Raw genomic sequence first — 13,018 nt, forward strand, 5'->3', positions numbered from 1 at the left:
ATTTATCAAAGGCCTTGGACCTGTACACTTAAATGGACACATTTTTTTGCTGGACAATGAAACCCCAGTACAACTGATGAAGAGAATCTTTGAGTATTTGGAGGAATTCGGGTTGCAAATAAGCAACATCCAAACCGTGGACCTCTGATAATGAAAATCTTCAGGGCTTTATCAGTCACGCAATGTTCTCTTTGTGGGCAGCAAGCAGGGGACTCTCGCCAGGCTCTGCAGTCTTCCGAAACCCGCCCACACACAGAAGAGCACAGTGTACTTTGGGCAAGAATGTGAAACTACAGCTGAGGTTGGACACCATTTCCTGGGAACAGCCTTCTGCGCTGATTCTTGCCCTTGCTGCCCTCGTCCCTCCTGCAGTCCGAACCTTGGGCCTAGGGCCCATTTCCTCCCCCGTGTTGGGGAAGGAAGGAAGAGGAGATTTGTCAGGGTGGCCTGATTCTAGGACCCCTCCTCTGCCTCCCCACTCTGGGCGCCAGGACACCACAGTGTCCTAGAGAGCTTCAGAGAGAAGCTAATTTGTAGATGTTGCCTTCCTGAAAGGTACACGATTGTCAGGATCTCAGCTCGCTCAGATTCCTGGCTAAAAGCGGCGCACTGCTCATAGTGAAGCTTCATCTTCCAATGTCTTCCTTCCTTGCTTTCAGAAGGCTCACTTTCACCTAGAGCTGATGTCTCATGCCTCCTCCATCCAGGTGGCTTCAAGTAGCCTCAAGCTTTCAGCTTAGTTCAGCTCAGTCGCTCACTCGTGTCCGACTCTTTGAGACCCCATGGACTGCAGCACACCAGGGCTCCCTGTCCATCACCAACTTCCGGAGTTTACTCAAACTCATGTCCATTGAGTGGCCATGATGGTGATGGTGTCCATCCAACCATCTCATCCTCTGTCGTCCCCTTCTCCCGCTTTCAATCTTTCCCAGCATCGGGGTCTTTTCAAATGAGTCAGCTCTTCGCATCAGGTGGCCCAAGGATTGGAGTTTCAGCTTCAGCATTAGTCCTTTCAATGAATATTCAGGACTGATTTCCTTTAGGATGGACTGGTTGGATCTCCTTGCAGTCCAAGGGACTCTCAAGAGTCTTCTCCAACACCACAGTTCAAAAGCATCAGTTCTCCTGAGCTCAGCTTTCTTTATAGTCCACCTCTCACATCCATACATGACTACTGGAAAAACCATAGCCTTGACTACATGGACCTTTGCTGGCAAAGTAATATCTCTGCTGTATAATACGCTGTCTACGTTGGTCATAACTTCTCTTCCGAGGAGTAAGCGTCTTTTAATTTCATGGCTGCAGTCGCCATCTGCAGTGATTTTGGAGCCCCCCAAAATAAAGTCTGTCACTGTTTCCACTGTTTCCCCATCTATTTGCCATGAAGTGATGGGACCGGATGCCATGATCTTAGTGTTCGGAATGTTGAGCTTGAGGCCAACTTTTTCACTCCCCTCTTTCACTTTCATCAAGAGGCTCTTTAGTTCTTCTTCGCTTTCTGCCATAAGGGTGGTGTCATCGGCATATCTGAGGTTATTGATATTTCTCCCGGCAATCTTGATTCCAGCTTGTGCTTCATCCAGCCCAGCGTTTCTCATGATGTACTCTGCATATAAGTTAAATAAGCAGGGTGACGATATACAAGCCTTGACGTACTCCTTTCCCTATTTGCTACCAGTCTGTTGTTCCATGGCCAGTTCTAACTATTGCTTCCTGACCTGTATACAGATTTCTCAAGAGGCAGGTCAGGTGGTCTGGTATGCCCACCTCTTTAAGAATTTCCACAGTTTGTGGTGATCCACACAGTCAAAGCCTTTGGCATAGTCAATGAAGCAGAAATAGATGTTTTTCTGGAACTCTCTTGCTTTTTCCACGAACCAACGGATGGATCCCTCCTGTTTTCCAGGGGCCTCGTACAAATGAAGACTTCTCTGGACAGTGTACGGGAGTTCATTTGCTCCACACTCCCCTCAGCTCTTAGCATCCACTGCCTTTTGCATCTTCGACTTTCATGTGTTCATTGGGAATGTACACCCCTTTTCACTTCTCGAAATTTTTAACCCCTGGAAAGTCGACTGTCTCAAAATAAATTGAATGTGTTTGCTTAACCGCACACTAGGGCAACTGGCCTGGAAAGGGACTGTTGTGTCCCCCTCAGGTGTGAGAGTCCATTTCTGACCAGGATGTTGAAGTGTTGGCCTCTCCAGGCCGCAGGAGTGAGGATGTGCCAGGAGGTTGGTGGGCAGTGGCAGGCCTCAAAAGCCTAGGGTGACCCTCAGGGGCAGGGAGGCCACGAGGGGTGGGGTTCTGGCTCAATGAAGGGATTTGGAATGCTGTATATGTTTCCTGGGCGATCAGGAGGGGGGGGTGTTTGCAGAGAGGTGTGAGAGGTGGGGGTGTCCCCGCATGGCACTCACTGGGACTCCCTCAAAGGCAGTGGCAACAGACTGCAGTGGTCAGAGCACACATTTGGGCTCAAAGCATCCTGGGTTCCAGTCCCAGCACTGCCACTTCCTGGATGTGGGACTCAGGGCAAGTGTCTTCCCTCTCAGAGCCTCAGGGTCCCCGTCCATGGAATGTGCCTGATCATCTGCTCCCTTGAGGCTATCTGGTGATTGACATCAAGGCCATGCCAGCCATTGCATGCGAATCGTCAGGAACCGGACACAAGTGAATCAATCGGTGAATGCTTGTCCATCAACAAGTGTCTGAGGAGTCAGAGGGCACAGGCCTGGGCTGGGGAGAGATCTGTGGGAGCTGCCAAGGTGCATGTACACCTCCGCCAAGGCCCTGGCGCATAGTAGGTCCTCAGAAAACACTGGCTGAGACCTGTTGTGGCCTTTGTGGTGGGGGACCCCGTGGAAGGGCTGACGCTGGGGGTGGCAGGGAGGTCTGCCTTGGTCTCATGTCTGCCCTGCGGTTGAAGGTCGGCCACCTCTGCGGTGCCAATCGTCAGTTTCTGGGGGACTCAGGGTCTGTCCCCGATCCCTGGGACCCGCCTTCCTCCTTGCTCCTGAGGCTGCCTCTCTGCTCACTTCCTCACTCCCCACCCGGCTCTCAGCACTGCCCCCTGCACGGTGTGGAGGGGCAGGAGCCAGGTGAAGATATCCATAGGGAAGGGGTTGGAAGGAGAGAGAGGCGCAAGCCTGGAGGCCCGGAGAGGCGGTGACTTCCCCAGCATCCTGCCTCTGAGAGCTGCTCTCGCCTCCTTTCCAGATGAGCTGCCTTATCTCAGGTGCCTGCGGTGCACAGTGCTCCCACTCACACCTACGGCTTGTGGTGAGTGCCCCGACCTCGTCCATGAGAAGGCAGGTACCTACTGAGTGCACAGTAGGGTCCTGGGAGGTCCCAGGTTGAGGGAGCCAGAAATAGTCCAGTGTCATTCATCACGCCAGAGCGGGGTTCCCCAAATCCCGACCATCAACCGGATACCTGCACCTGGGAGGGGACTGAATCTCTGTCAGAATCACAGAGTGTCCACGGGGCGAGGCATCAGCCCAGCAGCCAGGGAGGCAGACAGCAAAGCACCAACAAACAAGGCAGAAACCCACGTGAAGCCTGTCTTTAAGGGAGGGGTACACACAGAGCCTGCCTCCTGCGGGTACGGCCCAGGCCATCACTCAGAAGGGTTGCGCTAGTGGTGGACTCCTGCTGCCTGCTTGGAATTCTTACTCATTTTTGAGCCAAGTGATGGGTGTTTTTGCTTTCCACTGGGTCTGGAACATGATGCAGCTGGGTCTGGGTCAGGATGCAGGTCTGGTTGAGGGAGTGGAACCTGTTCTTGGGGCAAAGAGGCAAGCAATGGGTGGCTGGGCAGGTGGGCTGCGGTCTTTACACTACTCTCTCTTTCCTCTTAACCTGGAGCCTTGTCCTCCAAGCTGTGGACATCACTGAGATACCCAGAAAAGCCCCAGATGGCCCCTTCCTGCTACAGAATCCTTCCCAGAGTTCCAAAGTGTCTCTGCCCTCACTGTCGTCTGCCTGGGGAATGAAAATTTAGCCTCAGCCCTCTCAGGGATCACACAGCCCTTGAAGACTCAGGGACCTAGGCTGACCTTGGCCTCACTGGGAGAGCCCTGCTTCCATGGAGAAGTACCCTGGAGCCTCCCAAAGAGTCTCGGGTCATGGTCATGGGCAATGGGCTGTCCAGGTCTACCTGCAGCTTTCTCCCATGAAACAGGCTGTCTTGCCTATGATGGTTTCTGCTCTACCTGCTGGAGGTGTGAGGATGTCACCGTGAGGCCTACCTCGCTGTCCTTAGGACTCGGGAAGAGGCATGAGGTCCTACAATTGTGTGGCTGATGAGGGAAGGAATCCTGGACAGCGACTCCAGAGATGGGGAGGGGCAGGTAGGTCCTGGGGGATGTCTGTGGAGCCTGTGCCTTGGTGGGAGGGACAGTGGCACCAGCTCACAGCCCTCCACCCCACCCTTGCTCCTGTGAACCGCCCCTGTGTTTGACTGGGCACACGGTGTAGGAGATCATGATGCTGGGGACCAGAGCCTTTGGAAACTCATGGTTGCCCCCCCTCAGGGGCATCTCTGCCCTTCCCAGCACCGGACCCACCCACACCTGCCTGTCTTTTAGGCAGAGGCGGCCCCCGCCTGTCCCCGAGGGCCTGATCCTTGGGCTGCTCAGAGCCACACCTGCCCAGGAAAAAGAGGAAACAACCGACTGATTTCACAACTTTAATGTAACACAGATACCCAAAACACGACAGCACGAGAAAAGCACACAATGAAAGCAGGAAGGGCATAGAGTGTGTCATCTTGCATGCCATCTTCCATGGACGGGGAGAAGCGGGCCTGGAGTGCTCTGTCGGGGACTGGGCAGCGGAGGCACTCTGGCTCGGCGGGGGACTGCCGCAGCTCCTCAGGGCTGCCTGGAACCAGGAGACACAAAAGCCAGAGTAGAGGTGTCAATGCATGTGAGGGACAGCAAGCACAGACTGAGTGTCTTGTCCCGCTCTCCTCGTTCCCCCAGGACACCCCAGGCCTGCCCCTGATATCTCCCAGCCCCTCCCCACCCCAGCCTCCAGAGTCCCGTGTAATGACCTCCAATCTTACTGAATCCAGGAGAAGAAGCTGGCACTAGTTCTGGCGGCGTTTCTGGTCCGGATGGTGGAGCTGGTGCTGGGGCCATCGAGCATGCTGGCGCTGGCCGCGCCATTGGTGCCACTGCTGACACCAGCCCTCCAGGTACCTCTCCTGTTGGCACGGTTGCTATTCAGAATGTACTGATGGTATCTGGCCCAGAAAGCGAAGGGGATCCTGGACCAGGCGTCGCCAAAATCTCCGTCCTCATCCCAGGTCAGGAGCTCCACCTGGATATCGTCCCAGCTCCACCGTCCAATCAGAGCTTCCTCCCCGATGTTCATCTGGGCCCTCATCTGGGCCCTGGCATGCTCCTCGGCCATATCCACATCCATCGTCTTGAAAGCATCATCCACAGCCTCCAAGAAATGAGCCCTCCATTCCCGGGGGTCTCGGTTCTGATACTGCGATGGAAGCACAGCAACCGTTTGCACACTTACCCTACCTCGCTCAGCACCCGCTTCCCGCCTTTCACTCGCTTAAGCGCTTTGTGAAATCATGTTAAAGACCCACACGACTGAAATCAGGCTCCCGTCATTCTGTGCCAGACCTGGGATTTCACCCCGTCCACTCCCTACAGCCTGTGAACTGGTGTCAGCGACTTGGGAACCTTGCTGGGCCTTGGCGTCCTCACTGGACAAACGGCGTCAGGAGGCCGGGACCAAGACACAAACCAGGTATGGGAAGATGCAGCCAGAACACAGGCTCTGCCTTACCTGGGCGATGAATCTCAGCACCCTCATCTTGCTGGTCTCATGGCAGGCGCGCAGACCCCAGAGAAACTCATACTCGGGTGGGCTGCTATTGGGGACCTTCTTGTATTCCAAGTACCTGTGTGAGAGAGGACAACCAACCTCTGCTCCCAGACAGGCACACCTGTGGCTGCTCCGGTGGCTCCCAGGTAGTTCCTTCCCAGCCCCGAGGCTGCAGCTCAGCTGCTGCAGGAGGTCTGCCCTGGCCCCACAGCCCCTGCCCCCACTTCCACACCGGCTCCCAGGGTTTCTGCCTCCTAAATGGAGGGACTCACATCCCTAGGCCACTGCTCCTGCCCAGTAGACATGGGGAGGTGCAGGAGGCACGTGTAGGGTACTTGTTCAGAGGAAGGCCACGAGTTTTGTGCCCCTTGTCACAATAACCCAGATTCCTGTTGGGTCTGGTGTAAGCAGGAGCCATTTCTTCAGGCTCCATGCTCTGAGCACAACCCACCATGGGGCTTGTCCGTGACCTGACTGAACCCTGGGAGAATCCATCCTAGAAAACGACTGTATGGGAAGAAACAGTCAACCAAGAGTAGGGGACTCCACGCATACTCCCAAACATCTGTGAACGTGTGTTTGTGGGGCGGCGGATGGATGAACATGCACACGGGGCCTTTGTGAGGGCACAAGAGATCTCCAAGCACTGATGATGGGGGGAGCCTGGGCTAGAAAATCGGCAGGGCCAGGCTCCAGGCCCAGATGGGCCTTACTCCAGTCAGGGCCGTGATCAGGTTTCCACTCTCGGAGTCCCAGGCCCCTGACATGTAAAGCCGGGACACTGCCTACAGGGCAGGTGCTGAAGGAGGTGGGGGCTGTACCGTCCCACCCGGTGTTTACAGACTGCCCCTTTCCCCAGGCTTCCCTGGAATTGTCCCCTCAACCCCCACACTCGCATCCTCCCAACCCACACTCACACCAGACACCCATCCCTCTGGTGTTAAGACATGGGCCGGGGAACGGCGTCCTCAGCCAGAGCAGCACACGAGGAAGGCCTGAATGGGGGGCAGAGATACTCACTTCTGCTTCACAAAGTCCTCTGTAATGAGTTTCCTCAGATCGCCAAGGAATGGGTGCCTCACCCTGAGTGCAAGGAAAGGAATGTGTGACTAGAGAGAGTGGCAGTGCCTGGGTTGGGCAGGAGCGCTCCCAGCAGGACTGAGGGCCTCCTAGCCTGTGAGGTGTCCTCATGGACACCTGGGCTGGCAGCAGAGGCCAGGCAGCCACTTGTCAGCAGGGCCCCAGGGAGGGGCTGGATGGAGCCCCCAGCTCCGATGGTGTCTCTGAGGTCTCGTGTGGGAACAGAGAGGGGACACGGGGCAGAAGAGGGCTCGGGGTTCAGGACTATTTCCCCACGCACCCTGGTGGACCCTTGGCACTCTACCTAGTCTAGGATGCCATGCCCCACAGAGACCGCTAGGCCACTGCAATCCTGGGGCCTCCTGTGCCCAAGGACACACTGAGGAGCGGGAGCCAAGAGACCCCAAACATACCCGGGGCGCAGTCCCATCTTGCGGAGTGCCTCCCAGAGGACAGCTGTGAGGAGAGATGAGGTACAAGAGTTTAGCAGACGGAGGGAGGTGAGACGACCGGCAACCCCCCAGCTGCCTGTCCAGCCACTCACCCTCGCTGGCGCGGTTGCCGTTCATGAAGATGACACCCAGAATCACCAAGAGGAGACTCAGCCTGGGAGTATCCTTGGTCCTGAAGGCGTAGAAAGAGGGATCCTGTCCAGCAGCCATTTGCCCAGGTGACCACAGCCGGCTCACCCAACTAGCCTCTCCCACACTGCTGGGCTACAGGGCAGTTCCTCCCACTCTGTACGGCTTGCTATACCTGGTGCAGACAATTCCTGCCTCGGCCTGAGACTGAGGCCCTTCATCCATCAAACGTGGATGCTAACACCTCTTCCCAGGGCTCTGTCGAGGATGGGGTTAGGCGGGGGAGCAGACAATTGGCAACCCGGAGTCCAGAGGCACACCCTGACCTTCCCTGCCCTTTGCCCACTGCATCTGGAGCATGACTCCATTGGAGACCCCAGCCCCCCACTCTCCCCTTTCCCTGCCCCCTGCCCGAGGCCCACTCTGCCAAGCCCTGGCTGGGACCTTAGCAGAGAGAGGCGATCAAGAAGCTTGCTTTCCCAGGAAGACAGGGGCGGGGAAGGGTGGGCAGGGCTGAAACCCAGAGAGCCGCAAAGCCTCTCCCCAAGCTACTTGCCCCTGCCTGCCCTTAGCTGCTCAGCACTGCTAACTCTGGGTGGGAGCCGTGCTAGGCCCCCCAGCCCTACTTTCCCGTTTCTCGAGAGGAGGGGGCAGGCACCACCAAGGAAGACCACCGGCCTCCTGTGCTTTCTCACTTTCCCAGGAGGCGGGCTGACGAATCCCGTGTGCAGACGAGAATGTACAGGTGCTCTTCCTTGTCAATTTCCTTCAGGTGGATCCCGAACTTCTACAGTGGGGAGAAAACGGGATGTGAGATCAAACATCCAAGCTGGGTGTCCTGCAGGCGGTCATTCAATTCCCTGTTAGAACTCCTTCTTGGCGGGGAACCCCAAGCCCTGGGGGAGGAGGGAGAGGAGAGGCCATGGACGAAGTGCCCTGTGGGAGCACTGCCACTGGCTGAGACAACGGGAGCCACCTCAGGAGACCACAGGCGCTCAGAGAGCACGAGCGGGAGGAAGGAGGGGAGGAGGCTTGCAGAGGAAGCTCCCAGGTGCAGAGGCCAGGGAGGGCTTCCCTCCAGAGCATGCAGTCCAGCCCCTGGGCCTTGAGGGGATGCAGAGGGGGGAGGCGGGCAAGGGTTCCCTGCTGCTCCTGCTCCACAGAGCTGCCCCCGGCCCCACACCCACCTTTTCCAGAGTGTACGTTGCTCGTTCAATGATCTCAGGGAAGTGTTCGTCATATTCTCGGATGACATCCTTCAGCATGTCTGCAGGAGGGGAGGGGTGGGCAAAGCACCGGGGCTGAGCAGCAGCCACAGAGCTACAGCCTTTCCGTCAGCCCTGCTGAGGGGAGCACGCTCAGGACCCCACACCGTGCCAATGGAGCCATCGGCCAGGCCTGATCTGTGTGTGTGTGGTGGGGAGAGGGCATCTGGTGGGAGGCCCACAGGGCAGGGTGGTGGGAGCGGGGAAGGACAGAGTTCAGGGAGGGGGCACAGGCTGCCCACCTGAGCGCTTGATGGGGATCTTCTTGTAGTCTTTAATCATCAGATATTTCACCAACTTATTTGCCTGGAGAAGGAAGAGCGCACGGGGAGATCAAAGCGTGGGTGACCTCAAAGAACTGGCCCGCAAGGGAGGAGAGGAGGGAGATAGGGGGAAGGGCAGGCTTCCTTCTTACCCTCTCTTGCAGAAGGGTCACATTGCGGGGTGGCAAGCACAGCACGTGCCTTGAGGGTACCTGGGACCTCAGGGCCATGGAGGGCCGAGGGGCCACCTGAGGCCGCGCAGTCGTCAGCAGGGGCTGCGATGCCCTCCAGGTTGGTGGGACCGCAGGAGGCTCTCTCTCCTCCTCGCCGCTCTCATATTCGTCATCCAGGTGCTTGGACTGTACCATTAGACAGAGGAGAGACTCAGGGCGACCAGGCTCCCTGAGTCGCCTGGCACACATCTTAGCCAGAGCCAGGTACTTGGAAATAAGGCTAGTAGATGACACGTGGACGACACGTGCCCAGTGCTTACTAAGTGCCAGGCACTGAGCCAACCGCTTCTCCCTCCAGGCCCGAGGGTAGGGACTACGTGGAGTAAACTTGTAAAAGTAAAAACTGGTGAACTTGGCTTGGAGAAACATGTACAAGCTGAGAGAAGAGAGAGGGGGGAGAAGAGGGAGAGGAAGGGAGGGGAGGAGGCAGAGAGCTGAGAGGGCAGAGAAAGCAGGGGAGCAAGGAGGGTGGGAGAAAGCAGGGAGGTCTCACCTTCTTTGTCCTCTTGCCTCCCATTCTGGCCCAGGGCTCCGCACTCTGCTGAGAAGTGGCAGCTGCACTCTCAGGCTCAGGGATGCTCGTGGCCATCTTGGCCTTGGCGGCAGCTGCTGCCACAACATTCTGAGGCTCCACCCAGCGAGTCTTGGCGAGAGCCTTCCCGGACTTGGTCGTCTTGGGCCGGGTGGCCGCCCCCTCCCCGGCAGAGGCTGCCTGGGTGCCCCTGGAGGCAACACTGGGGCCCTCTGTGGCAGCCTCTTGGGCCGGGGCAGGTCTCTTGGGGCGTGGGAAGGCCATGCCACTGACACCTGCCGGCTGGCTGAAATCAAAGGCGTCGTTCTGACCCAGGAAGGCTGTCTTGGGCCGGGTGGCATCCATCTCACTTGCACGCGAGGCCTGGGGGAAAGCACAGGCCGTACTAGGGCCCTCGGCCGCAGCCTCCTGGGCCTGGGAGGATGTCTGCGGCTGTGGAGACCTTGCTGGAGCCCCAGGGGCAGCCATCTCGCTATTGACTAGCATCCGGGAGCTGTGCGGAGAAGCGACGCTTGTCTCAGGGGTGGCTGCCGGAGCCTGGGCAGCAGATGTCATGGGCTGGGTATCGCCTCCTGACGCCTGGTGTGTGGCCACCGGGTGGTGGTTAGTGACCACCTGATTGTAGGTGGCACGGGCAGCAGTGGCAGCGGCCCGAGCAGCTTGGTTAGAGGCGGCGGCCCGGGCTACGTTGGCAGCACGGGCAGCCGTCTCATTGGCAAGTGTTTCTGGATCCATCCGAAATGCCTCCAGCAGAGTTCTGGCCAGCACTGGGTTTTCCAGTTCCCAGGGCTCATTCTGCAAGACCAGGGAGGGGGAGGGAGGGCAGGGCAGAGCAAGGGAGGAGAGGGGAGGGCAGGGGAGGGCAGGGCAGGGCAGGGCATGGCAGGGGAGGGGAAGGCAGATAGCTCTACACAGATAGCTCCCCTTGTGTTGGCCAGCCTCCGACCAGCCCCCAGGCCCTCCCAGCACTGCCCGCCCCCTCGCCCCCGCCCCCCGCCCCCGGCACCCCCTCCCCCCCCCCCCCCCCCCGCTGCTCCCAGTAGGAGAGGGAAGGTTGGGGCAAGCTGGGCAGTCCTTCCCCCTTCAACTCCAGCCCTCATCGGCCCCCTCCTCCCATCCTCCCTGACGTCACAAGAGAGAAGGCCCAGGGCTAGCAGGTGGCCGAGGAGGGGCCTCACCGCTAAGATGCGAAAGCCTGGACCCAAGCTCCCAAAGGCTCTGAGGATGCGGATGTCAAAGCTGGTGAGGGCGCCGTAGCCTCCGAAAGCACCAAATTCTTCATAGTCGTTGCCTTCAACCATGTCTTCCTCCCCGACTTCATCACTACCCTCGTCCATGTCTTCAACGTTGTACCCTTCAGATTCCTTGCGGTAGCTTCCCTCTGCCATGCTGGGGGTCCCAAGGAGAAGAGGGCTCAGCCTGAGAGGGATGAGGAGGCCTCTTCAGGGGGAGGGGGCGGGATCCAGCAGGAGGCGGGATCTCTCAGGAGGTGGAGGGCTGCAGTCACCGGGTTCCCAGGCAGTGTAAGGTTGGGGCGGGGGTGAGGGCTGCTGGGGTAGATTCCCTCAGAGACAGAGCCCTAGGAGAAGGACAGAGGAGGTCGGAGGAGACCCGGCACTGAAAGGGGAGTTTAGGTCACACAGGCTCCCCAGACCAGCGGCTGGATTGGAACAAGGGGTGGACTGGCGGGCTTGGGTCCAGAGAGTCCCATAAGAGATGCTTTGAGACAGGGGAAATAAAGCGCCTCGATTTAACGGCCAGGATGCTGGGGAGGAGAAGACATGAGAAGGCTCAGACAACGGGGACCGCTGGAAGCTCTGGGAAAATGAATCCCAGGGACCCTCTAAGTCGCAGTGGAGGGGATTCAGGTGATTCAGGTCTAGGCTGGGCTCATACAGGAGGGCTCAAGATGGATGGAGTGGGGTGCGGGTCGGGGGGCGGTCCTCGGACTAGGTGAGGCTCGAACTGGAAGCGCTGGAGGTCTCAAAGGCCAGGATCGCAACTCGGGGAAGGGGGGCAAAGCCGTCAGTTGGGTTGCACCGATCTCAGAATGGTTGGAGTGGGGGTGGGGCCTCCGCGCTAAGGCAGCTCAGCACGGAGCACACGCGTCTGTTAAAGGTGTTCAGATGGTGGGCTCCGGTGTTAAGCAGGGCTCGAGTCGGGGAGCCTGGGTCTGGTGGTCATGGTAGGGGGCGGCTCCTTTGTTGACCACGGGTCTAACGGGGTTCAAGTACTGCGTGCTTGGGCTTTGTTCACATCCGGGGGCGGGGGTGGGGTGGGGAGGAAGGGCACAGCGTACCCGGTTCCACTTGCCCTCTCCCGGTCCTGTCTAGGGCTGGATCCTTACCTTCCCTGGGGCTCCAATGGCGTCCGTCCTCAGCACCAGGAACCCCGCAGCCGCGCCCTCGCCTACTGCTGCCAGCACAGCAGCTCCCACCACCCCGCCCCTTTTCTCCCCGCACCCCCCACCCCCCGCGGCTGGGCAGCCTGCGCATGCGCGGACCCCTCCAGCCGGCCCGCTCTCCCAACAAAAGCCTTTTCCACCAGGTCCCCTGTGCGCATGCGGTTCCGCCAGTGGGTGGGCGGGGTGGGGTGGGGGCGTTTTCTCCCTCCCGCCAGATTCCCCTCACCGTCAACCCCTCCGCCCCCGCGACACCGACCGGGGACGCGGGCACGCACGCCCTGTGTTGCGGTTCCAACCCATCCATCACATACCCTCAGTCCCCCCACCTTTGCACAATGCTTCTCAGCCCTGCCCTCCCGCTTGCCTCTAAGCTCCTCCGGTGTGGTCTGGAGTACACTGAGCCCTGCTTCCCCAGCATGAATGACCCCTAGGTCACCAATACAGAGGTCTCTAGCCCGGTCGGTAACTGCAACAGGAGAAATGGAAATGGCGAGAGGACACCAGTTCCCTGTGTGTTCTCCACTATCCATGTCTAGAGCCCCCAGACACACTGGGAACATCCGCTTCCCCAACCACTCTTCGGGCAGCTTGTGTGTGCTGGGCATTATCTTCCTCTCACAGTAGCCCTGGGTAGTGGATGTCAGCATCCCCATTTTACAGATCAGGAAGCTGAGGCACAGACAGACGCATTGCCCTGAACTCACTCGACAAGGCCACAGAGCCAGTGAGGTGAAAATGCAGCATTTGGGCTCGGGTCTTCCTGACTCCAAAACCCGTGTTCCATTAGCACTGGCCCCGGGGATCGAGGCACCC

At 58.5% G+C, this 13,018-nt stretch overlaps 1 protein-coding gene and 1 non-coding gene across 6 annotated transcripts; both read right to left on the reverse strand.

Annotated features, from left to right (window-relative positions):
- Window positions 1-4,673: 4,673 nt before the first annotated feature.
- Window positions 4,674-12,264, reverse strand: LOC113887265 (melanoma-associated antigen D4). Of its 5 annotated transcripts, none has more exons than XM_027534303.1 (13): window positions 12,149-12,264; window positions 10,980-11,190; window positions 9,763-10,596; window positions 9,189-9,395; window positions 9,016-9,079; window positions 8,696-8,775; window positions 8,204-8,295; window positions 7,472-7,551; window positions 7,341-7,383; window positions 6,868-6,930; window positions 5,809-5,923; window positions 5,054-5,496; window positions 4,674-4,881 (listed from the first exon to the last, which is right to left on the reverse strand). In XM_027534303.1, the coding sequence occupies exons 2-12, from the start codon at window positions 11,187-11,189 to the stop codon at window positions 5,062-5,064; spliced, it is 2,223 nt and encodes a 740-aa protein (XP_027390104.1). In that variant the 5' UTR covers window position 11,190; window positions 12,149-12,264; the 3' UTR covers window positions 4,674-4,881; window positions 5,054-5,061. The 5 variants fall into 5 exon arrangements, with proteins under 5 accessions (XP_027390104.1, XP_027390101.1, XP_027390102.1 ...); XM_027534300.1 differs by having other exon boundaries at window positions 5,066-5,496; window positions 12,149-12,260; XM_027534301.1 differs by having other exon boundaries at window positions 5,066-5,496; window positions 10,980-11,220; window positions 12,149-12,251.
- Window positions 6,170-6,296, reverse strand: LOC113888296. Its single transcript, XR_003509932.1, has one exon. It is a non-coding gene; the product is annotated as a small nucleolar RNA SNORA11 (small nucleolar RNA).
- Window positions 12,265-13,018: the final 754 nt, after the last annotated feature.

This window comes from Bos indicus x Bos taurus, chromosome X (assembly GCF_003369695.1).
Source record: "Bos indicus x Bos taurus breed Angus x Brahman F1 hybrid chromosome X, Bos_hybrid_MaternalHap_v2.0, whole genome shotgun sequence".
Taxonomy (NCBI): Eukaryota; Metazoa; Chordata; class Mammalia; order Artiodactyla; family Bovidae; genus Bos; species Bos indicus x Bos taurus.

Coding starts and splice junctions, on each gene's coding strand:
- LOC113887265 (XM_027534300.1), bottom strand. CDS start 11,189: ATGGCAGAGGGAAGCTACCGCAAGGAATCTGAAGGGTACAACGTTGAA. Junction 9,396..9,762: donor GAGGCAAGAGGACAAAGAAG/GTGAGACCTCCC, acceptor CTAATGGTACAG/TCCAAGCACCTGGATGACGA. Junction 7,552..8,203: donor TCAGCCCGCCTCCTGGGAAA/GTGAGAAAGCAC, acceptor CTACGCCTTCAG/GACCAAGGATACTCCCAGGC.